Source organism: Toxorhynchites rutilus, chromosome 2, assembly GCF_029784135.1.
Source record: "Toxorhynchites rutilus septentrionalis strain SRP chromosome 2, ASM2978413v1, whole genome shotgun sequence".
NCBI classification, from domain to species: Eukaryota; Metazoa; Arthropoda; class Insecta; order Diptera; family Culicidae; genus Toxorhynchites; species Toxorhynchites rutilus.
Window position 1 is genome coordinate 112683627 of NC_073745.1, and position 17803 is coordinate 112701429.

At 39.3% G+C, this 17803-nt stretch overlaps 1 protein-coding gene across 1 annotated transcript in view; it reads left to right on the forward strand.

Moving 5' to 3' along the window:
• The first annotated feature begins 4247 nt into the window (after positions 1-4247).
• LOC129771279 (uncharacterized protein C05D11.1-like) overlaps positions 4248-17803 on the forward strand; it is a 52227-nt gene continuing 38671 nt past the window's right edge. Inside the window, exons 1-2 of the mRNA XM_055774765.1 lie at positions 4248-4594; positions 4651-5774. Coding sequence (XP_055630740.1) covers positions 4489-4594; positions 4651-5774 — 1230 coding nt within the window. The 5' untranslated portion in view covers positions 4248-4488. The remainder of the gene's footprint in view (positions 4595-4650; positions 5775-17803) is intronic.

Here is a 17803-nt window from a genome sequence, read left to right on the forward strand (position 1 = left end):
ATATAAGACAATTATCATTATCGAACACAATTATCAAGTTTTCTCACCAGAATAAAAAGTGTTATTTTATTATAGAAAAATTATATATGAAATGGAAAAGGCAATTTCACTTATAATTTTTACTTTCTGAGTGTTTACTCAACCCATTTCCATTTTCGCTTTGAAGCCAACGGAACACGATGCTACATACCTCAATGCGAATTTCAATTGGAAATTGATATCGGACATTGATATGAAATTTCACGAAGCAACCAACATAAAAGTTCCAAATTTGAATTTTATCGAACATAAGTTCTATTCATTGAAATATCATTCTTTAATTAATCGAAAGATTCTTATTGGAACGAAAATAAAAAACACTCATTCATCGTTCCCTACTTATTCGCCAGCACGTATGCAATCAGCACTGCCCACGCTAGTTACAATGAGCACTATCCATTTGAGCGCGTCGTTAGTTAAACTATCGACCACGAGGGTATTTACTAGAGATGGGCAAACCGTTCACGAACGGTACGAACGAACTAGTTCGCCGAAAAGAGTGAACGAACGGTCGTTCTTTTTCAAAGAACGGTAGTTCTCCCCACGAACTGATTGCGAACGAACGGTTTGTGAACGAACTGATTCCGAAAGAACGGTTTGCGAGTGAACTGATGGAGAGTGAACTGCTTGTGAACGAACTGGTTCAGAACGAACTGTTTGCGAGTGAACTGTATGGGAAAGAACTGATTGAGAGTGAACTGTTTGGGAACGAACTGTTTGAGAACGAAGTGTTTGCGGGCGAACTGTTTGCGAACGAACTAGTGCAGCTGAACTGATTTGCGCTGGACGGAATGAACAAATATAACGAGAACGCTTGTAAGGAAAATAAAACGATATTGTCATGATGAGCAAAATGCATCTAACGCAGGGTTTATTTTGTTAATGTATACTCAATTTTGTGTTAAAAATTAAATTAGATTTTCGTAGTTTTAAAAGCAAAAATATGTATTTTCAATTACATGTATTCTTTCAATTCCGCCTAACATTCATATATTTCGTGATTATCAGAAAAAAATCTGGGGGAAGCTGGGGCGATTCATGGATTAGGTAAACATAAAATTTTATAGTGAGGGCATGTTGAGAAAAAAGTTTTTTCGTGGCTTTCAATTCATTGATTGGCCTATTGCGTGTACGTGTTATTGTGATTGTTTGTATGATTGATTGTTAGTGAAAATCGCTGTTGATTTTTTTCCCTGAATGAACATTATGAAATATGTAATCTTACATGGAACCAGTGTGTTGTCCAAAAAGAGAATATGAAAAATTGCACATATTTTGTGCGGATCAAATTATTACATAAATACCATACGTACACTATCCAATCCAACGATATCAATTAATAGCTGTCTATTGATGTTGGGTTCCAGCCAACATTCTATGTTGTTTTTAATACCGCTGAACGAAAGAACGGTTCAAAAGAACTGATTCACGTAGATGAACGGTTAGTGAGTGAACCGTTCATCAAAGTGAACTGTTTTGCCCATCTCTAGTATTTACATGCTGATTTCCCCTAGACACCTTGGATTAGACATCTCTGTTAGGGAATACACTTCGGTGGGAACAAAAGTTCCCTCTACTTTGATGTACCGATTTGTCCGTATCTTCAATTTCGACCAATCAGAACGAGGTATTTCCGTTTGGAGATTTTTTGATTGTTGGCTAGTTAGTTTCATATGATATATTATTTTATCAAATGTGATGAATTGTTATGGAGTGCTCAGATCGATTGATGCAAATATCTCGTAAATCCATCAAAAAATAACTGACCTATAATTATAAGTACATGAGCCGCCGCATGTGTCGTCAATTTCGACCAATCAAAAGTATGTATTTCCGTTAGGATAGGGGTTGAGATTTTCCAATTATTCGATAGTTAGTTTCATGACATATATTATTTGATTCATTGTGAAAAATTGTTATGGAGTGCCGAAATTGATTGACGCAAAAATATCATCAATCCATCATGAAATGACTGAGCAATAAACGTTTGAAATTGGACAATTTTCACGATGTGCTCGATTTTCGATTTTCAATTTGTACCCCAATATGTTCCCGAAAGACGTAATCCTACGTCAAAACTCTTGCAATTATAACAATGCGATCCGGTCTTGGAAAACTAGTTTATCCGACAATGCTTCCCATCGATTGACCCTATGCAGTTTGGAAGGTCCCATAATTCATAGTGTAATCTTTGTTAGATTAGGAAACACGAAGTTTTAAGATGTTAAAATTTGAATGAAAATTTCTACGTCATGTTATTCAATTACTTGAAACACGTATTTCCGACTCTTATTTAACCATTTATGTATACATTCCCGATATTTTTACTGAAGCTTTTCATTTTATTATAAAATTGTCTTCAGACACAATTTTCGTATGAGATTTTTCATCACCTGAGAAAAAGGATTTTAGTTTAAATAGAATACTGATTTGACACGGAGAAGATATTTTCATTCATAATTTGTACTTTAAAAACGTGTTTATTCCGTCTGAAAATCAACGCTCCTCCAAACTGGTAAACGAAGCTCAATGCCGTCAACACGAATTGATTTGGTATGCAGTACAACAGAATATGTTACGTATTGCTGGTTGCTAGTTGCGTTTTGCTTTGGTGTGCGAGCCACCTAAGGGTACTCGCGTTAGTGTTAGTAAATAGCGGGCAAAACTGCCTGAATTTGTATGGTTTTTTTTAATTTTTTGTCGTAGAACTACGTCTTTCAGGAAGGATGCCAAATCAGAAAACAGGTCACGATTTTGTGAAATAAAGTTAACGTTAATAACTATTTTCACAGTGAACAAATTCTGATACTTTGCACACCAATGGAATCGGAAATTCCCTAAGATTTGTTTGATATACTATACAGTACAATCCACTAATACCTAGACAGTTTAAATAAATGAAAACTGGAAGAATTCTCATTTTCGCATACATTTGTTCTACCGATTTGAATAAGAGTATCCAGAATTTTGGAATATAGATATACACTGCATTTATTATCAGGGTAACCTTACTGTTGCATGTCGTGGGGTTCGATCACATATCAAGCGGAATATAGGAGCAAAAGGGTTCATAGTTTGTGATCGATATCTAAGTCTGATGCGAGTTGAACCAAATAAACGAGAAGTGCTGATAGCTTTCGACTCTATTCTCTATTCTAGACTCTATTCTTTCGTGTCTATTGAAGTAATAAAAAATTGAAAAGCTTAAAGGTTATTATAACAATTTCGGTACATTCTAAAATAATATCCGAAGTGATAAACGGGTAGATTGAATAATATGATTCCGTAGTTCCAGGTCGAAAACTGCGGTCGTGCCCTAGATACAACCTATTACATTTTTTGTGATTTAATGAAAAATGAATAAATATAAAAAAAGCTAAAAAGCCTCGTATTTGATGTAGAATGAAAAATATGATTACCAACGTTTCTCTACTGCAGTCTGATACGGCTGACTTAAAACCCAGCACGTCAGCATCGTATACCTCGTTGACAGCGTCCATAAACAATACGTCTTTCATTGAAACATTGACAGATGCATGATACCGCTGCTTCCAATCTCCATGAAGTCCCCGAAGTATCCAGATCTGGAAGAACAAGGAAAGTATTAACATTCTTTAAAGGACAGCACAGACAAATTAACGAAAAGAATAAATTACCTGAACGGTACCTAACCTCTCCATGATAATCGCTAAGGAACCACGCTTGAGCTCGAATTACCGAAATTAGTACAATGAGAATGGTTTGCTACTCTCAAGCGTCACTCGGTGTGTTCTTTGTGCTATTTCATTGATTCAGGTCAATCATGGAGACCAACTACGAATTGTACAGTTTACCCAAGCTCAAGTCCTTAAAAACAAACAATGAAATGGAAAGAAGTCAATTTAGAGACGAATCCTTCAACTAAAAAAATTAGAGTGTGTTCATTCCACATGAAATTCCATGATTATTTTTGACGCTTCACAAACCTGTATAACTAAGCTCAATGTTATCAACACAAATTGCAGGAGTACAAAATTCGATCTTGATTAAATCGAGTTTCAAATCTGATCGGTTTCGGAATATGGGTGGAATGAAAAACAATAGAATCGACTTTTATTCGAATGACGCAATTGAAAAACCTATCTTACTTGTGCATCTCTAGTCAGCGTATTGTTTATCCGGTGAGATCCGGTGCTTCTTTCAGCCGATTTGTTTACCATTTTCACGTTCGCAAATCTGACAGTTCTCTGCCAGTCTGCGTTTTCTGCAACTTCATCTCGTACATTGTTCGATTGTTGATCAGTTTTCCGCTAAAATTTTCCCAAGTTTCGCTTTCTATTTGTTTACCAAGATTACGTTCGTTCCCCGAAACAACGTTTCCATTGTCTTATCTTCGATTTGTTTATCTTTGATTCGCCGGTTTCATTTAAAGAGTTACAACCAGTGAAATACAGCTGTTCCGGCACAGTCATGACTTTCAAGTTTATTGGCACCGCTAAAGCTAACGAGGTGATTCCTGTGCACAAATATCGCTCGGAACGCACAGGATTGACCGTCATCGTTGGTGAAGTAGAAGGTATGTAGTTTACGACATTAGAGTGAATGTTCTAGAGTGTTGTGTTCCTCCCATAGGTCCGCTGGTCAATGGTTATTTTGCACTGGCAACCGAAGCGCATGATGATGATGGATTACCGCACACATTGGAGCATTTAATATTTTTGGGTTCCGAAAATTATCCCTATAAGGGAATTCTTGATCTGGTTGCCAACCGTTGTTTGGCCTCCGGTACGAATGCATGGACGGATACGGATCATACATGCTATACGATGACTACCGCCGGTAGCGGAGGCTTTCTGTCCTTGCTACCGGTTTATTTGGACCATATTCTTTATCCCACTCTAACCGATTCAGGATTTTTGACCGAAGTTCACCATATATCTGAGGAGGGAGAGGACGGTGGTGTTGTCTACTGTGAAATGCAAGGACGGGAAAATACGGGTGAGTCCCGAATCCAGTTGGAGATGCTACGATCGATGTATCCAAACTGCGGATATAGCTCTGAAACAGGTGGCATTATGCACAATCTCCGAACCAGTACTAACAATGAGAAGGTTCGTGCATATCACGCTGGATTCTACCGTCCCGATAATTTGCATGTGATTATAACTGGCCAAATATCGCCGGAGGATATTTTCAAAGCACTGGAACCGGTCGAGCAGAAGATTATTTCCAGGGGTGGACTGCCTCCGTTCGTGCGGCCGTGGCAAAAGCCGGTCGAAGCGTTGCCCGAATCGAAGGACATCCGAATAGTTTATCCAGCCGATGAGGAAGATTGTGGTCTAGTGAATGTGGCTTGGCGGGGGCCCAAGGCTCGGTGTTACGATACGCTGACCGCATGTTCCGTTCTGTTGCGTTACTTGACAGACACATCCGTTAGTCCTCTGCAACGGGAGTTTGTCGAGACTGAGGATCCCTATGCGAGTCGTGTTGGTTACAATATTGCGGAAAACTCTGAATCTTTGCTTTATATTTCTTTTGAGAATGTTCCGCTAGGAAAGATTGACGAAATCTTCCCTAAATTGAAGGGAGTGTTGGAAAAAATCGCTAACGGGACGGAGAAGATCGACATGAAAAGGATGGGGAGTGTCTTGGAGCGATACATACTGGAGTCGTTGAGTAATTTGGAAAGTAATCCGCATGACGATGTAGCTTTCCATGTGATTGGCGATGTGTTGTATGGTGAGGTGGAAGAAGATGTAAGTATTTTAAGCAATAATTGTTATTCAGCGAAAAAATAGCATATTAAAGTACAACATCGAAAATTGTAGTGGGTTGAAGGTTGTACCTTTCTGATTAAAGAACACATGGAGATGAATTATAATCGATCATTTGAAATCTCTAATCAAATAACTCCACACTGCAGTCTTCGAGCTATTTGTTTTTGGTTTACAAAATGTATGATAACGATTAGAAATGTTGGGGAAACGAAAATCGGACCATTTGTAAAAAATATTCAAGTATTCAAATTTTTTAAATACTGTGAGAAGTTATGGAGATACCTCGAGTTTGTTGTCAATTCGTGAATCGTATGCGCGAGTGAATCATCATTAATACATTTAAAAGCAATGATGTGCCATTCTGGCGTATTTACACGCAAGTGTGTGTTTGCTTGTTCCTTTGGCGTGGATGTACTGTTTTTTTCCCCTGTTGGGTGTGAACCACTGCTTCCATTATTTTGAACTATTGTGGTATACCCCTTTTTCTATACTTCACTTCAAGCTTATCTACTGCTTATTGATGAAGGAGTAGACTGAAAGCTATAGCGTGATAGGTGCCAATCAGGAATAATCTGTTTGATAAAATTTATAATCCTGATCGGCGACGCAGACCAAATTTCCTTGGGCTCCAGAATAGCTTTATCAAGGTGTTGAAGTTTGCGTCTAGTTAGAGCTCCGCAGTTACAGAGCAAATGTTCCGAGGTTTCGCTTTCGGCATTACAAAAGCGACATATATCATCTTGTGCTAAACCTATGTTCTTAAGATGGTATTTACTCGAGCAGTGTCCTGTTACAAGACCAGTGAATGTGCTTAAGTCTTTCTTATTAAGGCTTAGCAGCTGTTGAGTAATTTTAATACTCGGTGTAATAATTTTTTTCGCCTGTTTAAGTTTTGCAGCCATCCAATTGGCTGTCACTTCCCGGCCTTCCCATTTTTTCAGCTCGCTTTTCAACACACAGTCGGAGAGTCCATAGAATGGTTCTGGACCAGTGAATGGTGAGTTTGAGTCGTTCCTGGCAAGTTCATCTGCTCGCTCGTTGCTCTCTATACCGCAATGGCCAGGAATCCAGTACAATTGTACCGAACTTATCTGACTTAATTGCCGTAAAAGAGAAATGCATTCCCAGACAATTTTTGAAGAGCACTTGAAGGCTTTTAGCGCTTTAAGTGCCGCTTGACTGTCAGAGAATATGCAGACATTTAGACATTCTATTATTGCAGCTATTTCTGCCTGAAAAACTGTTGGCCAGTTTCCCATAGCCACAGAGATTTTTGTTCTGGGACCATACACTCCAGTAGAGATGGGCAAAACAGTTCACTTTGATGAACGGTTCAGTCACTAACCGTTCATCTAAATGAATCAGTTCTTTTGAACCGTGCTTTCGCTCTTTCGTTCGGCGGTATTAAGAACAACATAGAATATTAGCTGGCTATTCATTGATATCGTTGGATTGGATAGTGTACTTATGGGGTTTACATTTTTGAAATTTAGTGAGGAAAGATAAGGTACTTCTTCTTTAAAAGCAGCAAACTGTATGTTTATCGACCGACAAAAGTATATGTAATAATTTAATGCGAACAAAATTGTATTTTCATATTTACTGTTTGGACAACACACAGGTTCCATGTTAGACCATATTTATTTCAGAGAAAAAAAATCAGCGATTTTCATTAACAATCAATCATACAAACAATCACGATAACACGTACACGCAATAGGCCAAACAATGGATTGAAAACAACGAAAAAACTTTCTTCTCAACTTACCCTCACTATGAGATTTTATGTTTACATAATTCATGAATCGCCCCAGCTTCCCCCAGATTTTTTTCTGATAATCAGGAAGTATTACGCGGAATTGAAAGAATACATGAAATTGAAAATATATAGCTTTGCCTTTAAAACTACGAAAATCTAATTTAATTTTCAACCCAAAATTAAGTATACATTAACAAAATAAAACCTGCGTTACTTGCATTTTGCTCATAAATGACAATATCGTATTATTTTTTTTACAAGCGTTATATTTATGCCTTCCGTTCAGCACAAATCAGTTCAGCTGCATTCGTTCGTTCGCAAACAGTTCGCCCGCAAACACTTCGTTCCCAAACAGTTCGTTCACAAACAGTTCACTCTCAATCAGTTCTTTCCCATACAGTTCGTTCTGAATCAGTTCGTTCACAAACAGTTCACTCTCAATCAGTTCTCTCTCAAACAGTTCACTAGCAAACCGTTCACTCGCAAACCATTCACTCGCAAACCATTCACTCGCAAACCGTTCTTTCGGAATCAGTTCGTGGGGAGAACTACCGTTCTTTGAAAAAGAACGACCGTTCGTTCACTCTTTTCGGCGAACTAGTTCTTTTGTACCGTTCGTGAACGGTTTGCCCATCTCTACACTCCAGCACCTGTTCTGATTCCCATTTTCGACCCATCAGTGTAGAACATGATTGAACCATTACGACCGTTGGGGCCACCTTCATCCCATACTGAGCGAGAATGTTCGATCACTCTGTATGGAATGTCATAATTGATCCTAGGTTCCATCCAATCATTGTTCATCTCTGAGGCTGGTCCAATGGGTAAAAGATTCAAGATGCTCAAGTCAAGTTGGAGTTTGGTTAGCTTTTTTGTAGCTACAGTCTCCTTAGTCTTTGGCCACCATACAAGTGAGGCATAGGTTATCCTAGGCCGCACAATTGCAGTGTAAACCCACATAACCATTTTTGGTTTAAGGCCCCATGTTCTTCCTATCACTTTAGAGCATGCCCATAGAGCTGAGTTGGCCTTGCTGATTATTGAATCTAAGTGTGCGTTCCAGTTTAATTTAGCATCTAAGATTACACCTAGATATTTCACTGAAGCGCTGCTTTTTATTTCCTCTCCCCCAAGATTCAGAGACTGCAGATGCAGTTTTTTCTTTTTGGTGAACGGAATAATTGTTGTTTTTGAGGGATTTATGCTCAGACCTTCTGTGATACACCAAGATTGTGTAAAGTGCTCTAGTATCAGGCTTGCCTTAAAAATCTCGATTAGAGGTGGAATTAGTTTAACCCAGCAACTATGTTAGCGACATCCTTTGCACTTTCAGGTCTTGTGGGGTGCCATCGAGAGCATTTTGTGTTGCTATTATAGCCAGGATTTGTATTCGAGTGGACAAATGTAGATCCCGGAAAGTGAGTCTTCATCAGTAAGTCTAGTACTTCTGAGGGAGTTTTTGTAAACGAACCGTCGCCCTTTTTAAGGGAACCTAGCCCGTTTGAGTGGTCTTTTGCCAGAGTCTTATTGAGTCTAGCAACGGTTGGAGTACTTTCAATGCTTTCGCAGTTATATACCCAGGATTTTCGTTTGGATCGTCTCCGTTCTCTGCTGTACTCAGTTAGAGCCGTTTTGTATTGAGACCAGTCCGAAGTAATTGTTGCTCTGTTGTACTTGTCGAAGAAACTTTTCTTAGTGGGCAATTGTTGTTGTAGACAGAGACTATCGTTTCGTTTAATTCTTTTGAGGCTGATTCAAGCTGCTGAATCGACCGTATTTTTGAGTTTAGAGTTTTTGACTCGAGTTCAAGGGAATATCGATCCCAGTTGGTTTTTTTTGGGATCTCGGTATTCTCGCTGAACTGTCATGCCACCATCCCATTCAAAAATAAGTTGTCTATGATCAGACAAAGATGCCTCTTCGGAAACGTGCCAGTTATGAATCTTGTCAAGAATAACCGGGCTACACAGCGTTAGGTCTAAGACTTCTTGTCTGATTGCGTTTATGAATGTTCTTCTTCATCTGTAGGAGCATTGTACTACTGCGACCATTAGTTTGATCTATTGTAGTGCACTCCAGTTTGCTATGTAAGCAGTGTCAATTCGTTCCATCACTCAGGGAATAAGTGATAGTCGCACCGGGACTTTGCATATCCCCCCACGAAGGTATGACTTCCTTTATGAAGTTCCTTACCTGTTTTGGTTCAGCAGACCAAATCTCGTTAGGCATAAGAATGCCCTTTCCAAGAATTCGCAGTCTTCGCTGAATTAGTGTACTGCATTGACATAGTAAATGTTCCGAAGTCTCAGCTTCGAAATTGCAGAAACGACTGTTATCATCTGCCAGTTTTCCGATTTTTTTAAGGTGATACCTGCTCGGACAGTGTCCGGTCAATAGACCGGTTAATGTACTCAAATCTGCCTTATTCAAGCTGCGTGTTATTCTGTTACAAGGTGTAATGAATCATTTGGATTGTATTGGTGTTGATAGAGCCCTCCAGTTGGCTTCAATCATTGATATTTCCCAGGTTTTGAGCTCCGATTCCATGCATGATGTAGATAATCCACAAAATGGCTCAGGCCCGACGAATTTAGTTGAAGATCCTAATCTTGCTAAGAGATCGGCTTTTTCATTACTTTCTATACCGCAGTGACCAGGCACCCAGTATAGGTTAACTTCGTTAGTAGCAGCTAGTTGTTTTAAGGATAAAATACATTCCCAAATTAGCTTTTACTGTCATGTGTATGCTTTTACTGCATTAAGAGCTGCTTGGCTATCTGAGAAGATACAGATATTGGCATACCTGTATTTTCTAGTCAAACAAATATTTGTACATGTTAGAATAGCTTGTATTTCTGCTTGAAAAACTGTAGGCCACTGTCCCATTGGAATTGACATGTCGATTCCTGGTCCAGTAATACCAGCTTCCGTAGATTTACCGATTTTAGATCCATCGATATAAAACAAGAGTGATCCTGGACGAGTTTTGGGACCACCTTCTTCCCATTCGTTGCGATTGAATTCAATCACTTTGAAGGGAAAACTGAAGTTGTGCTTTGTTTCCATCCAGTCTTCATTCATGCTTACTATAGTGTTCAGTTGAAAATCTTCAGGATTTGTAAATGCCCTGTGAGATCTCCTTCTAGAAAATGTTTTATACGTTTCAGCCTAAGAGCACCTTTTTCCGCTTCAAGTTGCACATATTGGTGCAAGGGTAGAAGGTATAAAAGAGCACCTAGGGCTTTGGAAGGTGCGCTAGGCATTGCTCCAGTTATTGATAAGCATGTCAGACATTGTAGTTTATCGAGCTTTTTCTGAGCTGATATTTGTGTAGTTTTAGGCCACCACACTAGCGAAGCATATGTTAGTCTGGGTCTCACAATTGCCGAGTAAATCCAGTGAATTATTCTCGGTTTTAGTCCCCACTTTTTCCCGAATATACTACTACAATTCCAGAGAGCAGTCTAAGCTTTAGATATTGCATACTCCAGTTGGTCGTTCCAATTTAGTTTTTGGTCAAGCATGACACCTAAATATTTGGTTCGTTTTGAAAGCTCCAATTGTACACCTCCCAATCTAAGAGGTAGAATCTTATACTTTCTTTTTCTGGTAAATGGAATTATGACTGTTTTTGAAGGATTAACACTAAGTCCTTCCAAGTTGCATAATTTGAGTGTGTAGTTAAGGGCTGTTTGCATTCTAATGGAAATAGTATACTCACATTTACCCCTCACTAATATGATTATGTCATCAGCAAAACCAATGACTTCGTATCCTAAATTAGCTAGGTTATTAAGAAGATCGTCGACAACTAGGGACCACAACAGAGGAGATAGAACTCCTCCTTTTTAGAGGCGAATGAACTGCAAAGTTTAAAGCCTCTTAAAAACAAAGAAGATAAGATAAGAACTCCTCCTTGAGGGCAACCTCTAGTTGGTTTCGTTGTTAGAGTAGATCCTACTAATTTAGCTGTTATTAGTCGGTTGGTTAGCATGGCATGTATCCAGTTGGAGATGCACATGTCAAAACTACATTTTTTCATAGCTTTATTTATAGAGTTGTAGGATGTTGTGATCCCCCAATATCAAGAAAAGCTGTAAGTGAGATTTCTTTAGCATCAAAAGACTTCTTTATTTTTGAAATTAACGTGTGAAGCGCTGTTTCAGTTGATTTATTTGCTTGGTAGGCAAATTGAAATTTGTTCAATGGTTTTCTGTTCAAATATGATGATTTGATATGGAGTTCAATGACCTTTTCCATCATTTTTAAGATGACAGATGTTAGACTAATTGGTCTATACGCTTTGGGAGTCGTCCTGTCACGTTTGCCAGCCTTGGGAATAAATATAACCCGGACTTCTCGCCATTTACTAGGAATGTAGCTTAGAACCATACTAGCTCTAAACATCTCCGTTAGAAGAGGGACAGTGATATCCTTGATTTTTTGTAACAGCACCGGATAAATCCCGTCTGGTCCTGGAGATTTAAAGGGCTTCAAGGAATCCACTGCCCATTCAACCCTTGACTTCGTGAAGACCACCCTAGCCAATTCATTAGCTCTATTCTCGTCTCTGATTAGACAAGATTGAGCTGTGTTGAACACCTGTGCGTGTCCGGAAATCAATTGGATTGAGCCTGGGAAGTGTGTTTCCATCATGATACTAAGTGTTTCCTGGGAATCGGTTGTATATTGACCATTTCCTTTTTTCAGACTACCAAGTCCGTTGGTACGATCCTTAGAAAGGGCTTTATGAAGTCTTGCTACAACAGGTAAACTTTCTACCTGTTCACAAGTGAACTTCCAATCCCTTCTCTTAGATTTACGGATTTCTTTGTTATATTCTGTTAGACTGTTTTTGTAATCTGTCCAATCAGAGGTAATTTTTGCTTTGTTGAAAAGTTTTCTAGACAATTTTCTAAGCCTTTCAAGTTTTTTGTTCCACCAAGATGCATCCTTACTTGAAGTTTTTTGCTTCAGTGGACAGTTTTCTTCGAAGGTGGATTTAATATTGGTTTCAAATTTTGATGAAATTATTTCAAGCTGTTCAGTGGAAGAAATACTTTCCACTGATATCAAAATTTTCTCCTGAAGTTTGGAATGATAACTATCCCAATTTGTTTTTCTCGGATCTCTGAATTGTTCGATAAAAAGATCACCAGAATTATAATTAAACATTATATGTTTATGATAGAGATTCTTCATTTGACACATGCCAATTTTTTACCTTATCTGATAGTTTTGAACTGCAGAGTGTTAGATCAAGGACTTCTTGTCTAATAGAGTTAACAAATGTTGGGTCGTTTCCTTGGTTACAAATGTTAATATAATTTGACATTAAATATTCAAGCAAACATTCACCTCTAACATTGATGTCGCTACTGCCCCAGACCGTATGGTGGGCATTGGCGTCACATCCTATGATGAATTGTTTGTTATTTAATTTACAATGTTGTATCAGCATAGCAACTTCAAATGGAGGAACTTCAACGTTGTCCCCTGGGAAATATACCGAAGCGACGATGATAACGGTTTTCCCTCGGATCGTTGGAACCTCCAATTGTATTGCCACGATGTCACGGTTGATAAATGCTGTGATCGGGTCATACCTAATGTTATCCCGTACAGGGTTTTCCAACTTTAAATTCCGAAAGTAAATTGAAATAAAACACACTTAGAATTCGAATTTCGATGAAACTTTTATTTCAAATTAAAGTTTGGTTTATGCCATTATGTGTGAAATACAACATCATTCAAATGTCCACCTAGGGCTTCCTCGCACACCTTGATCCGGAACAGGTAATTTTCGATGACTTTTCGGCACATATGGGGCGGTATCTCCGTCATAACTTCACGAATGTTGTCTTTCAAATGTTCAAGAGTTTGCGGAGGGTTGGCACGTTCTTTCGCATAACCCCACAAAAAAAGTCTAGCGGGTTCAAATCGCATGATCTGGACGGCCAATTGGCATCACCAAAACGCGAAATTACTAAGAGAGCAGCTCTTGGGAAGTCATGCTTGTCATCGTAGAACAACTTACATGAACCTGTTTGAATACCTAGTATTCTTCCTTTGTGAACCTGAGGCTCTTGGATAAGAGCTAGATCCACAGCGTCTTTTGTAAATCTCCTGGATAACACACTCGACGCTGCTTTAGCGTAATGGAGGTTTATTTGCAAAACTTTAGTGTTCTGCTTTAGGTTGGGTTGACCGATCCGGGGGAGAATCGGAGCCCCATCTGTTTTGTTGAAATTATGGTCAGGTTTTTAGCTTGTTCCAGTGTCCATGCTCGTTTTGGATCTGGCGTGATGGGGGGTTTGAAGAAACTCACCTTTTTCACTTGACGTAGTTGAAGTTCCTACCCATTTGCGATTGCTTTTATGTTTGAATCGCTTGGACCAGGAACAGTCAGCTTGTCAAGTTCCTTGTTTTGACGTAGGACTACGTCTTTCATTTCTATACCGGGGTGTAAAATCAAAGTTTCGAAAACGAAAGCGTTACGCCGGAGACCGAGATTTTGAGTGTTAATAGCTCCTAAACAACTGAATGAAATGGTATGATAAACACTTCATTCGAAAGATAAAATGTCTACGCGTTCTATACTTGTTACTTTCTGATCCAAAAACTTGTTTCAATAGTCTTAAATTTGCTTTCAAAATAGGCTATTGAAATCACCAATCGGTATATAAGCGAGCGCCGCTCGGAAATCCACTCAGTTCTAATTGAACAGCGATTGGAGCATGTTGTCGCTGTTGTGGTGAAGCTCTTCATTTATCATGAAAGCGCGGATGAACGGTGTCACCAAGAGCCTGTTTGTGCACCTTAGGCCAGAAGGGAATCCATCAGGAGGAGAGTGATGCTACAAACGGTTCCCCGGGAAGATCTCGAAGCAACCGCTACACACACACACATACACGCACGGAATTCTTTCCGTTTGGATCGAGAAAGATCCGGAAAATAATCTGCCAGTTCCTCTAGGAATTTAAAAATACATTCATGTGAAAGAGTTTATTTGAATGTTTTCTATCCATGTAACACTGTGACCAAATATGTTTCAATCAAGTGCTATTAACAGATGGTTATCGAGTTAGCATTAACCACTGGTGGGCTTCCAGTATCGAGGAAAATGTGGAAATATCTAATCGTTACTGAAAATAATCTGCCAGTTCCTCTGGGAATTTAAAATTACATTCATATGAAAGAGTTTATTTTAATGTTTTCTATCCATGTAACACTGTGACCAAATACATTAGGTTTTGTGATTTTTCAATCAATCGCAATCAACAGGATAGCTTCTGAAGATTATTCTTCCCCATCAGTAGGATATTTCCGTATCCAATATTGGATGCATAAAACCTTGTGCCTCCAACGTAACGCTCTCGTTTTCGAAGTTCTCCAAATATTCATTCATTCATAATGAATTCAGATTCAACTTCATACAAATGATCTCTAAATCAACGATAGTCCTACGTCACCCTTGCGGTTATACCATAGATATAACCCACTTCCTGTTTTTCGGAGAAACTTCTCGAGGAAACTTCGATTTACCAGAAACCCTGCTGATGACTTTTCGAGCATTTTGTGGCTCCTCAAGTATGGAGTCACTGGGCTCTGAAGACTTCAGATTACCTGGGTTTTTGGAGTTATGAAGTTTCTCGTTTCTTGACACCAGATCTCCTTCGAGCACACTGGATTTCTTTTGAGTTGTGGTTTGGCGCTGCTTTGGATTAGTTTTCCTCAGCTAAGTTTCGCCAAATCGGAAGTTTATTTTGAAGTGGTTGCTAACAAGTTGACGCATTGAAGCTTCGTCGACTGTTAGCGTCCAATCCGCGTGGATTTCATTGGGATTGGATCTGTTGAGTATTCGCCATTTATCGTTGGAGAGATTCTCGTTTTGGCTCTCAACGAGGCTTTTGAGTCTTTCGTCGCTGTATGTTGCACATTGTGAAGAAAAGGCATGAAGAATCTCTGAACGCGGAATATTTTTTGCGTCTAGAGCAACCAGTTTTGTGTTATCCTCTAGGGTTATCATGGGAACCACTTTCTTCAACCATTCCGAAGTTTGATGGTCTTTACAAGAAAAGTTCTGTTCTTATTTTTAAGGGACTTTAACCCGAAGGTCATTCCTCCCTTTTACAAGAAAGGATTAGATAACCCGACTTATATGAACAGTTGAAAAACTTGGGTTTCACCGGTTCATTTCTTTGTTGCTCTATTGCAGTGAGATTCTGAATAGAATCTAGTTGAACTGTAGTCAGTTCAGTGTTGGGATAGTTCTCCGGGAGAATACCAACTTTGATCTGCTCTAAGGCTTCTTTGAAGGACATTCTAGATTCGATAGTGGTTGTTGTGGTATTGTTTGAAGAGTGTTTTGTGCAATTTTTTTCTGCTCATCCTTCCCCGCTCTTTGTCGGGGGCAGAGATTTTGCTTCGATTTTTTAGGAATCGGTTTTTCATCACTACTAGGTAGCTCAGATCCTCGGGGGCGTTTTGTTGGTCCAGTGATATGCTGACTCAGTGCTTTCAGCCGAGCTTCCTTTGCAGGAATCCCAGCTGCGACCAAGTTCTTTAGTTTTCTTCTCTGACCCTTAGTGAGGTTCTTTTTCCACGAAGAGTGGACCTCGACTGAATCTACAACTTTAGATTCAGTTTTTGTAGTGACGCTACATTCGTCACTATCATCCTCTAGCGACTCACAACGAGTCGGAGTATTGAGGATGGAAGAGGAGCATGACTGAACATCCACAGGTGCGTCACTCAGTACTTCATCCTCTTCAATATTCATAGAGTCGATCTCTATGGAGGTTTTTTTCCGACAGAGAGAGGCTGCCGGAACCCGAAGTTTTTTTTATTGTTATCATTTGGATTATTCATAGAAGTCCCACGAGTCTCGCGGTAAAGAAGGTCCGCTGCATCAGTGACCGGCTTAATGCAGCAAGGATAGACGATACTGTGGGCACTCTCCACAGGTGCTCCACAGGCTCCGTTATCGGCAGGGTTTAGATCCCCCCTACCATTCATCCCTCGGCACGGGTCGCTTTACACCTTGGATTAGGGGTTTATCCATTACTTTCTTTCCATAATACCCATGGATAACAGTTATTATCACCATCCTCCTTTACCGGGGCTTTGGACCCACTGCTCTGGTTCTCAATAATTTCAGGTTCTTATTCGGACATGCTATTATTGGGATCCGTCATTCGCAGGCGGAGTTGGATGCACTGTTACTAAACGGGACTTGTTTACAGGCAGGTCTGTGCAGGGATGGGTGGCGCAGGGGCAGGTTTGTCTGTGGTTATATTTGGTATTTTTGTGCAGATTCTATTTTTATTTCGTTTGTTATCCGTGATTTTTTATTCCTTTGTTATTCGCGATGAGCAATTAAATATTGGGTTGGAGAAAAAGAAATGTCATATATTGGCAATATATGGCACCACTTAAACATGTCTAGTGTTGTACTTATCGCATCGGGTCATACTATACGGCTATTTAGAAACGACAATCTGTGCTACAAGTGTCGTTTTGACAGTGCTGTGATTGTCCTTTTCAGTCTCATGTTATAGCGCGTCAAAGATGGAGTTCACCAAGCAAGAAATTCGTCATATTTTACGTTTTTACTACCTGCGAGTACTAATTTGGTTTGGTAAAAATAATTTTCATTTATAATTTTTATTTTAAAAGTGTGTTCATTTCTTCTCCAAACCCATATTGTCATGCCTACACCCCCATTTCGTAATACGAGACTCAATGCCGCTAACGCGGATTACATTATACATTTCTCTCCGTCAGTCTCTCCTAGTTCTCCTTTTTATCGAGGAAAGAGAATACAAAGATTGTCAGCCGTTCAGTCAAAGCTACGTAACAGATAATCCGATTCAACGAAACTGCAATTAATTCGAAACACTAGAATTTCCAATTTCGTTCATATTCTCCCAAAAATGTACGATTAATGCTCTCTCCCACAATATGGTTCAATTTAACGGAAGGTATTTCCTCGGTGACCTTGTGAGGTTTCCCAAAAATAACACTCCGTCGTCGCGATTGAAGTTCGATACAGAATAAGCGTGACTATTGATGGAACATATTCCCGGCTCGATTGGCTTCAGAGGAATTCTCTCAGTTACCAACCTGCTTAGGTTTCCCACAGTTAAATCTCCGCCGGATTGATTGAATTTCGATCAAAAGTACATGCGATGAATACTAGAATAAAAGCCGGTTCAATCTATTTGACAGGTTTTCCTTCTCAGGATAC